Below are 17,967 nucleotides of genomic sequence, written 5' to 3' on the forward strand. Positions count from 1 at the left end.
CCCCAGCAGGGAAAGGAGAATTAACGCTCACAGAGCTCTTAATCCCTGACAGCTGCAGCACCTCCGTGGTTTGGGACCCACCTGAGGTCCAACAGGAGTCGCCAGGTGGAATTTCACCCTGGGAGCACAACCCAAATGTAACACACACCTTCTGGCCTAAAAATTTCCGGCTGCAAAGAGCAATAGTAACAACAGAGCAGATCCAGCAGTGGGCATCCAAAAAAAGCCCTCAGGGCTCCATGGAGACTGAATAATGGGGATGGGAGTGGGCAGGGAAGGCTGAAATGCCAACGCACACCCACACCATCCTCCCCCCGGTCCCTTGGCTCCGGCCGTGTCCCCTGGCTCCTGGAAATGGCAGAAATGCAGTTTTGCATCTCAACGAGAGCGCTCCCACCCCGCTCTGGCGCTTCCCGGCCGGAGCTGGAGCTGCAAAGGCCAGGGGGTGGGATTGGAAGGAGAAGGGGCCAGGAGGGCGTTAATGAACGCGGGTAATTAATCACAGCCCAGCCGTGCCCGCAGCATCCCCCGGCTCCGGGAGGGAGCCGTAATCCCCGCGGGAGCTGCAGGCTGTGCTGCGAGCAGGTCACCCCGTCCATCTGTCACTGCTTGGCTCTCCCAGGGCTCAGGGGAGGTGTCAGAGCCCCAGGGGCAGCACAGCTCTGCAATTCCCGTGGAATGCAGCAGGTACACCCGGGATGGGCAGCAAACGCTGCTCCTTGCAGGCACAAATCTCCAACGTGTCCATCGTGGGGCAGCAGGATGGGGATGGGAACATCAACCTGGGGGATGCAGGGCTTCAGGCTGTTTGGGGTCTGGGGACCCGCAGTCTGCTCAGGATCTGAAGCTCTTTGGGATCCTCACCCTGATCTGGATCCAGAGAGCCTCAGCTTATTTGAGATCTGGGGACCTTCAGCCTGTTCAGGATCTGAAGCTGTTTGGGATCCAGGCAGCCTCACCTTGATCAGGATCCAGGGAATCTCGGCTTATTTGAGATCTGGGGACCTTCAGCCCGTTCAGATCCACGGAGCCTCAGCCCATGGAGACTCCCAGCCCACTCAGGCTCTGTGGAGATTCTGAGATTCCACCACCTCCCCTCGTGGGCCAGAATTCCCATTCTCCCCTCGCTGGCTGCCAGGGTAACAGGAGCTGAGGGACAATGGCACGGCCCCGGTGCTGCTGTCCTGCTGTCCTGCAGCCAGAGCAGCCTGGCCGGGCACCAAAGTTTCCATGGAGCCACCGGCAGGTGCAGGGGAGGCATTTCCAAAGCTGTTCCACCAAACCCTCGGGGCAGGAGAAAGGAGCAAAGGCACAATGAGGTCACTCCGAGCCTCTCCAGGCTGAACCATCCCAGTTCTCCCAGCCTTTCCTCCCAGCAGAGCTGCTCCATCCTTTGGATCATCCTGGTGCCTCCTCCTGACTCGCTCCACGTCCTCCCTGTGCTGGGACCCCCAGGCTGCAGGCAGCGCTCATCAGATGATCATCATTAATTTTTTAATTAATACTCGTGGTGTGACTGCGCACTTGGCTTTTTCCATGGATTAAGGCTGACTGGGTTTGTGTCCCTTTTCTCTCTGAGCACAGGAAACTGCTTCAGGGAGAAGGAACTTAATGTTAATACTTGCAGAAAGTGGCCTTTAACTCCAACCTCCTGCTCTGGAGGAACCCCAGGGGAGACAGGAATCCTTTTCCTCTGCCCGAACCTGCACAAGCTGGGCCCATTCACGGCCATTTGTTTTCCCCATAAGTTTCATCCCAAGATTCCAGAATCCCTGAGGTTGGAAAAGATCACCAAGTCCAAACTGCGAGTGATCCCCACCAGAGCACCATGAATGCCACGTCCTGTTCCTTGGACACCTCCAGGGATGGCGACTCCACCACCCCCTAGGGCAGCCCCTCACACCCTTTCCATGGAGAAATTCCTCCTGAACGAGGAGGGCAGCTCAGGTGGGGGATGTCACTGCCCCACCTGCACATCAGAGCCCTCCATCCCTGCGAAAGGCGCATCCAACATCCACTTCTCTCTGAGCACATCCCGGAGCAAGGGGGGCTCCAGCACCAGGGAAAAGGGGTTGTAATCATGGCTGGGGAGCGGGGGCTGACACCCCCAATCCCTCCCAGCGTTTGGGACCATCTCGCACCCCAATCCCACCCCTCAACATCCCCGATCCCCCTCCCGCACCCCCCAACCCCCATCCCCGCCTCTCGTTCCTCCCGTCCGCCAGGGGGCGCTGCGGGCGGCGGGCGGGGGCGGCTCCTCCCCGGCGCTCCGCGCGCCGTGCGCGGCCGTTTCCGGTTCCGCTCCCTTTGTGCGAGACAAGATGGCGGCGCGGGCCGGGTTCCAGTCGGGGCCTGCGAGCGGCGGCGGCGCCGGGGCCGCGCCCGGGGCCGCGCTGGGCCCGGGAGCGCCGGGCGGGGCGGTGCGCATGGGCCCGGCGCCGGGGCAGGGCCTGTACCGCTCGCCGCTGCCCGGAGCCGCCTACCCGGTGAGGCGGGGCGGCGCGGGGCGGGGCGCGGGGCCGGGCTCGGCGGGCGCTGACCGGCTCTGTTCTCTCCGCAGCGCCCCGGGATGCTGCCGGGCGGCCGCCTGGCGCCGCAGGGCCCGGCCATGGGTCCTCCCGGCTACGGCGGGAGCCCAGCCGTGCGGCCCGCGCTGGCGCAGGCCGGGCTGGACCAGGCTCGCAAGCGGCCGGCGCCGCAGCAGCTTCAGCAGGTGCAGCCGCAGGCGGTGCCCAACCGCAACCACAAGTAAGGCACGGGGGGCACGGGGAGAGGGCACATCCCGGGGTAACGGGGACATCCCGGACAATGGGAGCATCTCGGGGCGGCAGCAACATCCCCTGGGTTGTTGTGGGCGTCGGGAGGAATTTCTTTATGGAAACTGCCAGGCTTTGGAAGGAGCTGCCCAGGAAGGTGGTGGAGTTCCCATCCCTGGAGGTTTTCAAGGAATGATGGATGTGGCACTGAGTGCTCTGGGTTGGTGACAAGGTGGGGAATGGCACAGGTTGGAGTCAAGGGTCGGGAAGGGCTTTTCCAACCTCAAGGATTCTGGAGTTCTCGGCCATCCTTCAGCATTTAGGGGCTGAAGGATCCTGTCAGGTCCTTGTGCATTCCCCTGGCACTGGCGGACAGCGCTGGGCAGGGCTGAGTTTATGTCACGTGCCTGCATCCTGGTGTGATGCCCTATTGAGAATGAAATTCATCCTGGATTAAAATGCTGTTCCTGGAAAAACCAATCCAAAATTTATTGAGGCAGGAGGATCACTTGGTGTGGGTGTTGTGTCAGGTCCTCCTTCCCAAGGGATGAACCTCCTTCCCAACAGATGTAATTCCCTTTGTGAGTGCTCAGAGGGGTGGGGAGCATTGAGATAACCAGTTAGCCACACAGAGCAGGGCCCAGGTAACTGGGGAGCTGCAGATTTGTGATTTTTTGTACCCAGAGCTGTTCCCATTTTCACGCCTCCTTTGCCTCTTGCCCCTGTCAGTGCCAAGAAGAAGAAGATGGCAGATAAAATCCTCCCACAGCGGGTGAGTGGGACACGGGGAGGGGCTCGGGGGGGAGGTGAGGCTGCCTGGGGAGCTGATGGGCATTTCCATCCTTGCCTGGCCACAGATCCGTGAGCTCGTGCCCGAGTCCCAGGCCTACATGGACCTGCTGGCCTTCGAGAGGAAGCTGGACCAGACCATCATGAGGAAGCGCCTGGATATCCAGGAGGCTCTGAAGCGCCCCATCAAGGTAGGGGGGTCCATGCCTTGTATCCAGGCTCTGCAGGCTCCTGAGTTCAGGCAGCAGGAGGGCACTGAAGGGCTGTGTGCTGTGAGGGTGGCAAATCCCAAGGACTGGGACCAGCAGCCCCTCTGTCCTCGCTGTGTGCTCCATGAGAGGGGAGTGCGAGGCAGCTGAGAGCATTGAGCTCAGTTTGAGCAAAGCCTGTGCAGCACAGTTGGCCTTGTGCAGGAGAATTAACTGATTGTTAATTAGCTGACGTTTTTCCTCCTAGCAAAAGCGAAAGCTGCGGATTTTTATCTCCAACACCTTCAACCCCGCCAAGTCGGACGCGGAGGATGGCGAAGGAACCGTCGCCTCCTGGGAGCTGCGGGTGGAAGGACGGCTGTTGGAGGATGTAAGTGGGAAATACCCAACCTCAGAGGGGACTGTGGGTCTGGAGTTGGCAGTAAAACCAGTTTCCTAGTGTCTGAGAGCACAGCTGGGGCTTGATATCCTCCTTCATCTCTGTTTTCCAAGGAGTCTGATGGTGACGAGACCGAGAGCCCAGCTTGCAGACCGATGGGTGTCCCCATGGCAGGACATGAGTTGTCCAAAGTTCTTAGAGTTGTGAGAATCACTGGTGAGAGCAGCTCAGTGGCATTTGTGTCCCCGGCTCTGAGAACCAGGGCACTGGCATTGTACGTAACTGCTGAGGGGTTTAACTCCTGCGAGCTCATCTTTAACTCCAGTCTTTCCCTTTCTCACTTGGAAACTCCATTTTTGAGCACATGTTGGTGAATTCAGGTGGTCAGAACTTACAGGAGCTGTTGTGCACGGTGGCTGTGCTTGAGTGCTGAGACCTGCTGCCCTAACCCTCTTCCTCCCTGTGTTGCTTGCAGTCTGCTCTGTCCAAATATGATGCCACCAAGCAGAAAAGGAAATTTTCGTCCTTCTTTAAATCTCTGGTCATTGAACTTGATAAAGACCTGTATGGCCCTGACAATCACCTAGTAGAGGTGAGCTGCTTTTTGCTGTGTTTCCTCTAAAAGTGGGTTGGTGTTTCAGCAGGTGGGGTTTGTGTGTCATTTACAACATGGGAGGTGGGAATCCTTGAGGCTCCTGGGAGCCAGGAGCTCTTGAATTCTCACTTTGGCTTTTCCTCCCACTTGCTGAAGGTCAGAACAAATGTACTGACTCTTGTTTAAACTCTAAGTAGGAAGAATTGGAGTTTTCTCTAGTTGGGTGGGATTTGCTGGCAAAGCTTTTGGGTGCCCAGCAGCAGGAGCAGGGGGAATCATGTTTGGAGGGTTTCTGAATTCCCTCTCGTGTTCCAGTGGCACAGGACTGCTACGACTCAGGAGACAGACGGCTTCCAGGTGAAGAGGCCGGGGGATGTGAACGTGCGCTGCACCGTCCTGCTGATGCTGGATTACCAGGTAGCACAGTAGGGAAAAATTCCTCCCTGTTGGGGTGGTGAGGCCCTGGCATAACTGCCCAGAGAAGCTGAAACTGCCCCTGGATCCCTGGAAGTGCCCAAGGCCAGGTTGGACAGGGCTTGGAGCAATCCTGAATAGTTGAAGGTGCCCTTGGCCATGGCAGGGGGTGGAATGAGATTTCTTTAAGGTCCTTCCCAAGCCAAACCCTTCCACGATTCCGTGCTGGGAGCAGCAGTGCTGGCCATGCAGCATTGCCTGTGTCTGGGCTGCCTCACCTCTCGGTGCTCCTTGTTCAGCCTCCCCAGTTCAAGCTGGACCCGCGCCTGGCTCGGCTGCTGGGCATCCACACGCAGACCCGGCCCGTGATCATCCAGGCCCTGTGGCAGTACATCAAGACCCACAAGCTGCAGGACCCCCACGAGCGGGAGTTTGTCATCTGTGACAAGTACCTGCAGCAGGTGAGCAGTGGCAGGGCTGGAGCAGCAGCAGCTGGAGCAGTTCCCAGCGTGGGCAGCCCCCACAGGGGTGGCTACAGCGAGCCCCTGCTCCTCCCCCAGCCCTGTTTCTGTCACAGATCTTTGAGTCGCAGCGGATGAAGTTCTCGGAGATCCCACAAAGGCTTCATGCCTTGCTGATGCCCCCCGAGCCCATCATCATCAATCATGTGATCAGGTGAGGCTGCTCCACGGCTGTTCCTGTTTCCAGGGAGGAGTGGAAGGAGTGGGAGGGAGGGATGGATGAGGCTGGCTGGGAAGACAATGTGCCGTGTCCTGATTTTCAGCAGCAGTTCCCATGTTGCCTGTCACTGTTCCTTTGTACAAGAGCAGCCGCCTCTCTCATTACCACCTCCCTCTTCCAAAGGCACTCCCACATCCCTGCTGTCCTTTGCTGTGCATAGAAACCTTCATGGAGCAATCATTCTTTTCTTTTGCTGCAAAGCCATCCGTGGGCTTTAGCTGCTTTTGGGGCTGAGGCTGACAGTGGCATGCCTTGTGCCTGTGCCTGCCTGCAGTCTGTTTGCTGCAGCATCCCAGAGGAGCTGCACTTGCTGCTTCCTTGAACTGGTCCCAGATTTTGCCTTCTTTCTGGAGCTGATTGTGGCTTCTTGTGGATGTCCCCAGTGTTGACCCAAATGACCAGAAGAAAACAGCCTGCTATGACATTGACGTGGAGGTGGATGATACCCTGAAAACTCAGATGAATTCCTTTCTGCTCTCCACAGCCAGTCAACAGGAAATTGCTGCTCTGGATAACAAGGTAGGAAAAGCTCCTTCAGGTCTGCCCTCCTTGTTGCTGGGCAGGGATGTGTCTCTGGACACAGGGTAGGAGTGCTCTGTTGTTTGGAAGCTGCAGTGGGATGACCATGTTTACAAATGTGGCTGTACCTGGAAATGTAATTTTTAAAGCAGCAAGTCTATGGGAAAATTGGTAATATTTAGAGAGCAGGAAACTGGGAGCTGAACATCCTGGTAAGTATAAGTTAACTAGAGAGTGTAAGAATTTGCCTTCATGTGTTGGATGCCTTGATGTTTCTGACTTCTCCCCTGTTCAGCAGTTCCATTCTGTGTTTGTCTCCCTCAGATCCATGAAACAATTGAGACCATCAACCAGCTGAAGACACAGCGCGAGTTCATGCTGAGCTTTGCCCGAGATCCTCAGGGCTTCATCAACGACTGGCTCCAGTCCCAGTGCCGGGATTTGAAGGTAGAAGCTTTGTCTTGTGTGGAAGGTGGTCCAGTTCTCACGCTTCCCTCATTAGAATGAGCTCCCACAGAGAGGAGGAGGCAATTTCCTCCTCGGAAAGCGAGGCTGGGATTTGAGTCAAGCGTAAGAAGCTGACCTGAGTGCACTGAGATGTGTGTGAGGAAAGGGAAGGGGGTGGGTTTGCTCAGCACAGCCAGAGCTTTTGCACTCACTGAGCTGTTGTGCCTTTGTGCTGCCAGACAATGACTGATGTCGTTGGGAATCCCGAGGAGGAGCGCAGAGCCGAGTTCTACTTCCAGCCGTGGGCGCAGGAAGCCGTGTGCCGATACTTCTACTCCAAGGTGGGCGTCCCCGGGCTGGGGTCCCTCTCTGTGCTGGCACTCCGTGGGGCACACCGTGCTGGGGGAAGGTGGTGGTTGCATCTTGGTCCCGGTTTGAGCTCACCCTTTCCCAGCTGCTGCTGTGTGTTAACTTGGTGCTGCACCACCCGAGGGTGTTAATGCTGCAATTCTGCTCCTCTTGCAGGTGCAGCAGAGACGGCAGGAACTGGAGCAGGCCCTGGGCATCCGGAACACATAGGCTGCTCTGCTCCTCCCCAGGCAGAAGCATCACAGCTGTTTGTGGAGACAGAGCTGCAGAGCTCTCTGTTCCAGCTCACCGAATCCCACTCTGGCAGCGAGGCCCACGCTATTCATCCTGGCATTGTCCCTGCAGGGGCAAGTCCAGGACACCTGGGGCTCCAACGAGCACACATTTCTACCTGGTTTTCTTCCTGACTGTTGCCTTGTCAGTCCCAAGGCTTCCACGAGCGTCCCTGTGACTCTGCACTGCCCGTAGTGTCCCCGGTAGCCAGAGTGACTCAGAGCCTTCTCTCAGCCCATTCCTCCCCAGCCAGCATCTGGTTGGGCACTCAGAGCTGGCTCTGAAGCCTGGCTCTGCTCTAAGGTGTGGCTGGGCTCTTCCCTGCCACGTTTTACAGCCCGTGCCAGGCGCTGTGTGGGCAGGATGCCATGAGCTGACATACCTCCCTGCCCTCACCCCCTCCTCAGAGGGTGCTGCTGCACTGGGCTGCCTCATAGGTCACTCTCCTCCTCGAGGAAGTTACTGAACTGTATAGAGAATTGCTTCTTCCCTTCTCCCTCCTCCCTGCCCCATTCCCTGCGTGTTCCCTGATGGACTGTCCTGGGCTGGGATCACGGGGAGACAAGGCCTTGGCTTCCTGCAGGGATGTGGAAGCCTTGGAGTGATGCAGAGCTCTGCACTTCAAACACCTACCAGTGGCTTCCAGCAAACCACGTGGCTGCTTGTGTTCCCTGGAGCAGGGAGAGGAGATGGAGCAGCTGCCTGGAATTCTGCAGGGACAGTGTTGTAGGCTCATTCCTTCAGGACAGTTGTCCTGTGTCACTTGCTGTGGGGACCAGAGGCTCCTTCGAGTGGGTCCAAGGGTCTAAGGACAGGACAGTCCTTGGAAATGGACATTTTTCCAAGCATATGTGAGTTAGCAGGTGTTTCCATGCTGGAGCTCCTGTGGTTTTTAGTCAAGTTTTAGGCTGTGGGGCTGCCATAGGGCCCAGCATGGTTCAGGAATGTACAAATAGATTTTCTCCACTGTGAGGAGTAGCAGCCCCGATGCCTCCTCTTGGAATGAGGTGCTGGTGGTCAGGCTTAGGAGAATGAAATAGCTCCTCTTCAATCGCAGTGTTTGTGCTCGGGACTATAATGCAAATGGACTCAAAGCTGGTCTGACTCTTGGAATAGCTGCAGGATCATGTTACTGATGAGCACTCACCCAGTTCCGTGTGGCTGGGGAGGCTGCTGTGAGTTGGAGCGCCTGGGTGGCCCTACTACTCCTTGTGTCTGTGTTACTACATGTCTGTGAGTAATAGACTCTCGACTTCCCCTCTCCTTTGCCCTTTGAAATGCTCCTCCGTGGTACTGGGGTGAAGGTCTTGGTGCTGGAGAAGCAGCCCCTGACTCCTCAGGGTACTCCCACAGGAGGGATGCTGAGTCCTACATAGGCAAACGTAGCTGTTGCAGAGTAACTGCTTTTCTTAACTGAGTATTACGGTTTTTTCCATGGACCAAATTTTTTTTTTTTGTACTGTATCCTTGTAGACGTCACCCAGTTTTAATAAAAGACTCCTGTGAAGGAAGCTGTCCTCCTCCTTCCATGCTGACAGCTTGCACTCTCCCAGCTGCCATGGGGGATGAGCCTGGTGACTCCCAGGGATGGGACACCATTATCTCTGCTTTCTTCTTCTCCTCAAAGCCAGCGGGGTTAAGTGACTGGAGAGAAAATGTTCTTCATATTTTGGCCTTTTATAGCGAGCCCTTCAAGGAGGGCTCTCCCAGCTTGCAGACTCTGCTAAGCCTTTGCAAAGTGCTTTTGTGGTAAACAAAGTAACTTGAGCAAAACTGGAAATCCAGTGGCCGGTGCTAATAAATCCTGAACTGCCTCGTGTGCACTTGGCTGGATTGTGGCAGCCTGGATTGTGGCCAAGGGAGCAGGGCAGAATTTGAAGGAAACTGAAGTACAGTTTACATGCAAAGTTTAAAATTATGCAGAAGGGGATTTATTCTCTTCACCCTGCTTGTTTACAGATTGTAACTGCTTTGCTGTCCCTGGGGCAAGGGAAGGATCCTCTGTGTGAAGGGGAAAGTGCTGCTGGCTGTGGTGGGGGCAGGAGCTGAGTCCTGGGGCTGCACCAGGTGGTTCCAGCTCCATTGGGGGGGGAAAATGGCACTTTTTAGCAGGAGGGGGACAATGAAAAGCTTTTCTGCAGAAAGGCTCAGCAGTCACAAGTCAGCTTGGTGAGTGCCCTGCCAAGGGCTCTGCAGCTTGGGACAGCTCTGAGCCCTGCTCTGGGACAGTGTCAGGACCCTGGGGAAAGGCTGGAGCTGTGTCAGGGGGGTTGGGATGGATATTAGAAAAGGGTATTTTCCCCAAAAGTGCTCAGGCACCGAACAGGCTCCCCAGGGAATGGTCACAACAACCCTGACCGTGCCAGAGCTCAAGGGTGTTTGGACAGCGCTGTCAGGCACAGGGTGGGATTGTTGGGGTGTCCTGTTCAGGACCAGGGCTTGGCCTCCCCAATCTTTGAGGCTCCCTTCCAGCCCAGGGCATTGCATGATTCCGTGATTTCCTGGTTCTGGGGGCTCTGAGCTGCTCCAGGGCAGCGCTCTGCACCTGCCGCGCACGGAGCGGTGCCCGGGCCCGGGGCGAGGCGGGGCCGGGGGCGGGCCGGGGCCGCCCCTGCTCCGGGCAGCCCTGAAATAGCCGAGGCGGCTCCCAAAGCCGCAGTGCCCCGCTCCCGGCACCATGGGTGGCAAGAAGGTTTGCGTCGTGGGCTCTGGCAACTGGTGAGCGCCGGGCACCCGGCTCCCCTCGGCGGTCCCTGTCCTGTCCTGCCCCGTCCCCCCTCGGCAGCCGGTGCCAGCCGTGCCCGTTCCTGCAGGGCACAGCGTGACCTGTGGTGCCCTGGGCTCCCCGGTGCCCACAACCACGGCCACCCTCTGCCCTCGCAGGGGCTCGGCCATCGCCAAGATCGCCGGCAGCAACACAGCTCGGCTGGGCAGCTTCGAGAGCCAGGTGAACATGTGGGTGCTGGAGGAGGAGGTGGGCGGCCGGCGGCTCACGGACATCATCAACACGGAGCACGAGAACGTCAAGTACCTGCCGGGGCACAAGCTGCCCCCCAACGTGGTGAGTGTGGGCTGCCAGCAGTGTCTCGAGGGGCAGAGCTGATGGCCGGGCTCTGGGGGGCTGCTGGAAGCCCGGGTGTGAAGCAGGGGATGCACCGGGCTGTGCGGGGCTCAGTTATGCCCTCCCACTGACCTTCATCTGTGCTTGGATGAGCTGCAGCCCTGGCTGCTCTCACTGCCCACCTTTGACCCTGCTCTGGCATCCCTCAGGCTGGGCTGGAGGCCATGTGGCTGCCTCTGAGCTGGCATCATCCCCTGTGCTCTGGGATCATCCCACCAGCCCCTCTGCTGGCAGGGACCTCGGCACGGTGACTTTGGGCCCTTCCTTGCCATCCATCCTCCCAGTCCCTAACAACAGTCACGCTCTGTTCAGGTGGCAGAGCCAGACCTGCTCAAAGCCTGCGCAGGGGCTGATGTCCTGCTGTTCGTGGTGCCCCACCAGTTCATCGGCAAAGTCTGTGACCAGCTCAAGGGCCACGTGAAGAAAGAGGCCATTGGGATGTCACTCATCAAGGTGGGAGCAGTGCTAACCAGGGTGTGGGGCCAAGGAAGGGGAGCTGGAAGCAGCCTGGAGTGGCTGCTGAGGGAATCCAGGGATTTTGGAACAGAAATGGGCAGTGGGGGGAAGAAGGGAAGTGGGGACAGAGTCTTTGTGGGGATTTGGAGGTGTTGGGGGAGAAGGGTGAGGGATAAGGGGGATCTCAGTGCTGAGAGGAGCAGGGCACAGCTCTGCACATCAGGATCAGCCAGAGCACTGCAGCACAGGGAATGGCAGGATTGGGTGCAGGGCAGGTGTCCAGGAGGGGCAGCTGCTCATTGTCTGGTTGGCAAGGTGGTGTTCAGTCAAAGGTTGGACTCAATGTCCTTAGAGATCTGTCCCAGTGTAATTGATGCTGTGATCTCTGTCCCTGGCTGTCCTCCAGGGCGTGGATGAAGGACCAGATGGGCTGAGGTTGATCTCAGACATCATCCATGAGAAACTGGGAATAGAAATGAACGTGCTCATGGGGGCCAACATTGCCAATGAAGTGGCAGAAGAGAAGTTCTGTGAAACCACCATTGGTAAGGAGCCCTCCTCGTTAGCAGCTTCCATTTGTGATTAGCAGGGAGAGGCAAAGGGTGGAGTATGGTGCAGCTCAAACTCCTGCTGCCTTGGGTGAACTGGCCCTGTTCCCTGGGAGGACAGGAGGCTCCATAGGAGCTGGCTGAGCTCATTCCCAGGGTTTGTGATGGGATCACTTGCTTCATTAACAATGGAGTTGTGCAGCTAAAAGTTCCTGCCAGCGTGGAGCCAGCATCAGGCAGCTGCCTGGCACAAATTAAAGAGGTGGGCAGCAAGAGGCCCTTTAGGAATAATTTCCATCCTTGATTTCCTTGGGCTTCACAGGATGCCCACCTGGATCTGACGTTATTGCCAGCCAGGGCTGCTTGGAAGTTCATCTGGCGACAGTTCCAACACCCTCCACACTGTTGGGGACTGTGCACAAAGCCAAGACAAACAGAACCATTTGCTGGGTCAGAAGTTGTGGCATTCAAAGTGTTGTTTTATTAAACAACAGCAAACACACTGGGCAGGAGGCTGGGGAGGTGGAGCAGAGCCCACAACCCCTGTGAGCACACAGGACCCTGCAGGGACAACCAGGACAGAAAGCTGCAACCCCAAATTTGCAATCTTTGTAGATGCCTTTAACCAACTGAGCATTCAGGAAGTCATTTCTGTCTTGCGTGACAGCAGCATGGATTGTCCCCTGTGTTCTGGGAATGTCAAAGTTGAACATTGCTTATCTGTCAGGCGGTGTGTGCCTGACTCTGTGTGGACCTGCAACTGTTTTGCAACAATGGTTGGGCAATAGGTTCCTCTCACTGAACGACCTTCAGGAGAGCATGCACCTTCCTCATGGATCTTCCCCATCATCTTCTTCCTCGTCCCTTTGTCTCCTCAGGCTGCAAGAACATGAAGCACGGGCAGATGCTGAAGGACCTGATGCAGACCCCCAACTTCCGCGTGTCGGTGGTGCAGGAAGCTGACACTGTAGAGATCTGTGGGGCTCTCAAGGTGAGCAGAGCCTGGGGCACTGCAGGGAGCTGGGGGGGAGAGGAGGGATGGTGGGCACTGACAGCAGCTAGTGGGATCACACAGCCAAGCCCCAGGCTCTGTTGGGAACAGATCCCTCCACATCACATTGGCACTGTTTTCCAGAATGTGGTGGCTGTCGGGGCCGGTTTCTGTGATGGGCTTGGCTACGGTGACAACACCAAGGCTGCCGTGATCCGCCTGGGCCTGATGGAGATGATTGGCTTTGCCAAACTCTTCTGCAAGGGCCCTGTCACCTCCTCCACCTTCCTGGAGAGCTGCGGCGTTGCCGACCTCATCACCACCTGCTACGGGGGCCGCAACCGCAAGGTGGCCGAGGCTTTTGCCAAGACTGGGAAGGTGAGCAGAGCTGGGAGCGGCTGACACTGATAAAAGTGCGTGGATAAAGCTGGGTCAGGGCAGCTTTAGGTGGGAGAGCAGGAAAAATTCACCCACAGGGTGGATGGGCACTGAGCAGGTTCGCTGTGGGATCTGCCTGTGCTTGGCTGGTGCTGCAGCCCAGCTCCAGGGCAGCACCGTGGTGCAGCAGCAGGGCTGCAGCTCCAGCTCCTCATTGCTGTGTTGTTTCAGTCCATCGAGCAGCTGGAGAAGGAGATGCTGAATGGGCAGAAGCTGCAGGGTCCCCAGACATCTGCTGAGCTGCATCGAATCCTCAAGAGCAAGAATGCAGTAGAGAAGTGAGCGCTGGGATCTCTGTGCTTTGTTGGGGTGGAGCTGGGACCTTTTCAGGAGCAGCAGGAGGGGAAAGCTGGGCAGGAGTGGCCTGTAGGATGGGGCACAGTGCCATTGGCCCAGCTGCTCCTGCATGGCATGACAGAAGTCAAAGTGCTCTGACTCTGCCATCTGGGGTGACTTTCTTTGTCTGCCCACAGGTTCCCCCTCTTCACTGCTGTGTATCGGATCTGCTACGAGGGAAAACCTGTCACCGACTTCATCACGTGTCTGCAGAACCACCCTGAGCACATGTAAGGGGCTCTGCCTGCTGAGATGTGCTGAGAGCTCCTGCCCACACCGACCTCATCTGCTGCCACAGCCTTGGAAGGAGTCTGGGGCTCCTGGGAGCCTCTGCAGACTGCTGGAAGAGCAGAGGTTCCCTTCCCCAGCCCCAGACACTGCCCTGGACACTGAGCCTGGCACAGAGGTACCTGCTGACCTCTTCTTCTCTTTGAAGGGCTCATTTAATTGCTGCTGCCAAGGTTTGCCCTGAGCAGGGCTGAGCATCTTCCTCCTTCCACTTCCTCACAGTGGATTCAGCTCTGGGAAGGACTCTGCCAGGCCATCATGATAGATAAGGGCTGGGCACTGCCTGGCAGGGAAAAAAGTGTCCCAAGTCCTCCTTCTTAGCCCCTACGGGTGGCACCAGCTCCTCCCTACCTGCTGCTGCTTTTGCATTCCCTGTCTGGTGGAGAGGGCACAGTCCCCTGCCAGGCTCCACCTGCTGAGTGGAGCTCTCAGGACTTCCAAAGGCACTGAGGATCTTTCTAAGCAGCACCAGCACAGACAATGGCATTCCTTGCCCCCCAGCCATGTGCTGCTTTCCTCCAGCTGCTCCTGCTGACCCAGGGACACGCTGGAGTTTGTTTAGAGCTCTTGCTCTCTCCATCAGACCTGGCCCCAGCCCTGGGGAGCTCCCCTGTTGACACAGGAGGAAAGAGCTCTCACACTTTCCTCATGTGGGGATGCTGCAAGCTGCCCTCTGGCACGGGGGCAGGAATTGGCATATGATCCACAACAGGTACATGGAGATGTGCAACATCCCAGGACAGGACAGAGGTCTTGGGCCTCACTCTGAGCCTGTGAAATTTGCCCCTTGTCCGGACAGGTGCCACATGTCCCTCTGCTCCTCTGAGCTGTTTGCTCAGGCCAGAGTGTCCAGCAGTCACTGATCCTACCTGGGCTGGAGGGCTGGAATGCTGCAAGGCTCCCTGTTGTCCCCATTCAAATCCCAGAGCCAAGGGGTCTCTGACTAGCAGTGTTCCTTTGAAATAGCAATAAACATGGAGAGGAGATGGGAGATGCTCTCCAGTGCATCACTGCCGCTGGGTTGGTGCCTGCTGGACTTGCTGAGTGCTCAGAACAGGGCACTGCCCGTTCCCTCCTGGCTCTGCACCCTCCTGTGCTGTCCCAGAAACAGCAAGAACGTCCCTGTAGGTCCCTCTTTAGCCCCAAGGTCACACAGTGTCCCACTTGCTTTGTCTCAGCAACGGTTCCAGGATTAAAATTTGGCCGCAGGACTATGGTGGGTTGGGATTGCAACATTGAGCTGGGTCCAGAGTCCTCACCTGGGGCCAGCAGGAGCCAGGCCAGGACTGCACTGTGCCCCACACACCCCAGGCCTCCCTTCCTCTGACGTTTGGGGCTTCCCAGGACACGCTGTGAGATTTTATTCATCTCTTCCCAGCTGCTTTTCCCAGACTCGCCTCGTCCCTGTGTGTCTTTAAAGGAGCCCCATACTGAGTGACCTTTCCAGGGCTCTGAGCCCTCTGCTCCGTGTCTTACAAGGGGAATTTAATCTGTTGGCACTGCACTTGTTTCTGTGCCTTTTATTAGCCACGTTTTCTCAGCAGGCACTCCGCGACCTTTAAATTCAGCAGAACTGTCGTGTGGGGGGAGCCAACACGGCTTCCTCTGCCGAGGAGCTTTATTGAGCTTGGAGGAAGGATAAAGGAAGTCCAGCGTGTTCCTGCAGGGCTGGCACCACTTCTAGTTCTCTTTGTCTTCAAGGGCTTCAAGGAATCCAAGTGTTTGGATACGAAGCTCATGCAGGAGAGAGGGTTCCTGGGCTCTGCAAACTCCTGCCAGCACCTGCAGCAGAATCCAGCAGGGATTTGTGTTTAGCTGAGAGCTCCTCTGTGATGGAAATGCTTTGTCCATCCCCCTTGTCCATGTCTTTTTGACCCTGAAGTGCCCAAATTGCTGCAGACCCTTGCTGAGGGTCCCAGGTCTCCAACGATCTCTCACTTTTAAACACACCACACTGGAGCTGGATGTCCCGAGCTATAAAAAGTCTTCCCTTTGCCATTTGGAATTATGTTCTGCAGGCTCAGCACATCCCAGTGCTGCAGCCTTGGGAGCTGCTGCTGGGGGAAAGATGGATGAGGAGGGGAGAAAAGAGTAACCCTGGCAGCTTTGGGGCTTGAGGGAGCCCCGGATAGAGCAGGGCTGGGACAGCAGAGCTCAAAGGCTGGAAAGGAGCTCCGGGAGGGGAGCAGCTGCCACAGGGGGGACAGGAGTGAGGGGACCCGGGGGAACAGGAGGGGACCTGGGGGAACACAGCCTGTTGGCAAGGGGGCTCTGGGCTGGGGGCACACTTGGACCCTGGGCAGGCACTGGGACCCTGTGAAGGCACTGGGACCCTTGGAATGGCACTGGGACCCTCACTAGAACCGTTGTGAAGCCACCATAACCATCGGGATGGCACCGCGCCGCCGAGCCTCAGTGCTGCAGCACGGCCCAGAGAGCCTCGGCCCCATGCACGCGTGGCCAAGGACTGTCCCTTGAGGGCCCTCGGCCCGCGGGTCCCGTCGTGCAGGGAGGCCCGTGTGGGCTTCGCCGGGGGACCCGAGGTGGCGGCGATGGCGGCGGGAGCGGCCCCTGAGGGGAGATCGCGGCGGGGCCGCCAGGGGGCGCTGCGGGCACCGCGCGCTTCCCGCGCTCGCGGGGGACACACGTGACACCGCGGCACACGTGACAACACAGGCCACGTGACTGCCCTGAGCCACGTGACGCAGGCCGGGAGAGCGGCGGAGCGGGAGCGGAGCGGTGAGGCCGGAACGGACGGGATGGGAACGGGGAGTCCGGAGAGACCGGGACGGACCGGGATGAGACGGGAGTGGGGAGTCCGGAGAGACCGGGCCGGGCCAAAAGGGATGCGACGGGAGCGGGGAGTCCGGGGGGGATCGGGCCGGACCGCCCCGGACGGGACGGAATGGGATGGGATAGGATGATGGACGGGACCCGCGAATCCGCGCTCCCCGCCGCCTTCCTGCGGGCCGGTAGTCATTGAGCTCGCCAGGGACCGACCGTGTCCGTGACCGACCTGGGTGAAAGGATGGAAGGACCCTGAGCGGGTCTGGGGATGGTACAAACCGTGGCTGATCCACCCGAAGGCTGTGCTGCCGTCCGGCAGGGCCTCCATCGGCTGGGGCAAAGAAAAACGTAATGATTTATTAGAATAACCTCATGAAGGTCAAAAGAGCAAGTGCAGGATCCTGCACCTGCGGAGGAATAGCCCCAAGTAGCGGTGGGATCCTGGAATGCACGGGGCCAGCAGGTCCGGGAGGGGATCCTGCCCCTTGGCCGGAGTGAGCATCCAGTGCTGGGCTCTGGACTGACAAGGAGCTGCTGGGATGCTCCAGTGCAGGCCACAAAGATGTTGAGGGATCTGGAGCATCTCTGAGGGGACACTGGGAGCTGGGCCTGGTTATTCTGGAGAGAAGACTCAGATGGGATTTTATTAATACATATAAATATCTCCAAGGGGTCAGAGGATGATGGCAGACTCTTTTTTATGGTGCCCAGAAACGGGATGAGGAGCAAGTCATAAACTAAACCACAAGATGTTTCCCTCTCATGAGGGAGAACTTTCCATGGAGGGGGGCAGAGCACTGGAACAGTTCCCCATGGAGTCACGCGAGTTTTCCTTTCTGGAGACACCTGGACGTTCTCCAGCGTCACCTGCTCTGGGTGACCCTGCCTGGACGATCTCCAGGTCCGTTCCAACGCTGACCATCCTGGCATTGTGTGTCTCTCTCAGGTGCAGCCATGGTGTCCAGAAAGCAGCTGGCAGACTTTGGCTACAAGGCCTTCTCGGGCTCCATGATGCTGCTGACGGTGTACGCCGGTTACCTGTGCAGTGTGCGTGTGCAGAGGATGCTGCAGCAGCGCCGCCAGCGGGAGAGCACGCCTGGCCCTGAGAGCTGAGCCTGTCCTGGGGCTGGGGCTGGGCCTGAGCCTGTCCTGGGGCTGGGGCTGAGCCTGAGCCTGTCCTGGGGCTGGGGCTCCGAGCTCAGTCTGTCCTGGGGCTGGGGCTGACAGCTGGGAGCAGCCCCATGAGCTGAGCCTGTCCTGGCAGCCCCCAGCCCCACCTTCCCGCTGCCCCCCGGCCTGGGGAGGCAGATGGAGTGCAATAAAACCCATGTCAAAGTGGTCAGTGTGGTGATGTGTGTCCCTCAAATCATAAATTGGTCACTCTGTTCCACCCCCCTTCCATGGGCAGGGATGCATTCCATGAGTCCATCACTTCTGTTCTTCCAAACAGTTGTTTCTCTTGTCCTGGCAGCAGCACAAGTGCTCAGACACAGCCAAGGGAGCCATTTGAA

General features: G+C 57.9%; 3 protein-coding genes across 4 annotated transcripts; all 3 read left to right on the forward strand.

Annotated features, from left to right (window-relative positions):
• Positions 1-2,281: 2,281 nt before the first annotated feature.
• On the forward strand, positions 2,282-7,584 carry SMARCD1 (SWI/SNF related BAF chromatin remodeling complex subunit D1). Its single transcript, XM_074530772.1, has 13 exons — positions 2,282-2,486; positions 2,561-2,748; positions 3,486-3,528; positions 3,614-3,736; positions 4,002-4,124; positions 4,609-4,725; positions 5,044-5,145; positions 5,442-5,603; positions 5,720-5,817; positions 6,267-6,402; positions 6,727-6,849; positions 7,089-7,190; positions 7,375-7,584. The coding sequence occupies exons 1-13, from the start codon at positions 2,322-2,324 to the stop codon at positions 7,426-7,428; spliced, it is 1,536 nt and encodes a 511-aa protein (XP_074386873.1). The 5' UTR covers positions 2,282-2,321; the 3' UTR covers positions 7,429-7,584.
• Positions 7,585-10,071: 2,487 nt separating this feature from the next.
• GPD1 (glycerol-3-phosphate dehydrogenase 1) lies at positions 10,072-14,880 on the forward strand. Its single transcript, XM_074530781.1, has 8 exons — positions 10,072-10,209; positions 10,375-10,552; positions 10,925-11,065; positions 11,475-11,613; positions 12,495-12,607; positions 12,752-12,985; positions 13,217-13,323; positions 13,519-14,880. Exons 1-8 carry the CDS (start codon positions 10,169-10,171, stop codon positions 13,613-13,615), a joined length of 1,050 nt encoding a protein of 349 aa, XP_074386882.1. The 5' UTR covers positions 10,072-10,168; the 3' UTR covers positions 13,616-14,880.
• Positions 14,881-16,076: 1,196 nt separating this feature from the next.
• COX14 (cytochrome c oxidase assembly factor COX14) lies at positions 16,077-17,798 on the forward strand. Of its 2 annotated transcripts, XM_074530789.1 has the most exons (3): positions 16,077-16,408; positions 17,403-17,565; positions 17,624-17,798. In XM_074530789.1, exons 2-3 carry the CDS (start codon positions 17,411-17,413, stop codon positions 17,625-17,627), a joined length of 159 nt encoding a protein of 52 aa, XP_074386890.1. In that variant the 5' UTR covers positions 16,077-16,408; positions 17,403-17,410; the 3' UTR covers positions 17,628-17,798. The 2 variants fall into 2 exon arrangements, with proteins under 2 accessions (XP_074386890.1, XP_074386888.1); XM_074530787.1 differs by having other exon boundaries at positions 16,100-16,408; positions 17,403-17,798.
• Positions 17,799-17,967: the final 169 nt, after the last annotated feature.

This window comes from Zonotrichia albicollis, chromosome 33 (assembly GCF_047830755.1).
Source record: "Zonotrichia albicollis isolate bZonAlb1 chromosome 33, bZonAlb1.hap1, whole genome shotgun sequence".
Lineage (NCBI taxonomy): Eukaryota > Metazoa > Chordata > Aves > Passeriformes > Passerellidae > Zonotrichia > Zonotrichia albicollis.

Bases quoted from the DNA above. Each gene is read 5' to 3' on its own strand.
- SMARCD1 (XM_074530772.1), top strand. From the start codon at position 2,322: ATGGCGGCGCGGGCCGGGTTCCAGTCGGGGCCTGCGAGCGGCGGCGGC. The intron at 5,146-5,441 runs GTAGCACAGTAG...CTCCTTGTTCAG, and splicing joins TGCTGATGCTGGATTACCAG to CCTCCCCAGTTCAAGCTGGA. The intron at 6,850-7,088 runs GTAGAAGCTTTG...TTGTGCTGCCAG, and splicing joins CCCAGTGCCGGGATTTGAAG to ACAATGACTGATGTCGTTGG.
- GPD1 (XM_074530781.1), top strand. From the start codon at position 10,169: ATGGGTGGCAAGAAGGTTTGCGTCGTGGGCTCTGGCAACTG. The intron at 12,608-12,751 runs GTGAGCAGAGCC...ACTGTTTTCCAG, and splicing joins AGATCTGTGGGGCTCTCAAG to AATGTGGTGGCTGTCGGGGC. The intron at 13,324-13,518 runs GTGAGCGCTGGG...GTCTGCCCACAG, and splicing joins AGCAAGAATGCAGTAGAGAA to GTTCCCCCTCTTCACTGCTG.
- COX14 (XM_074530789.1), top strand. From the start codon at position 17,411: ATGGTGTCCAGAAAGCAGCTGGCAGACTTTGGCTACAAGGCCTTCTCG.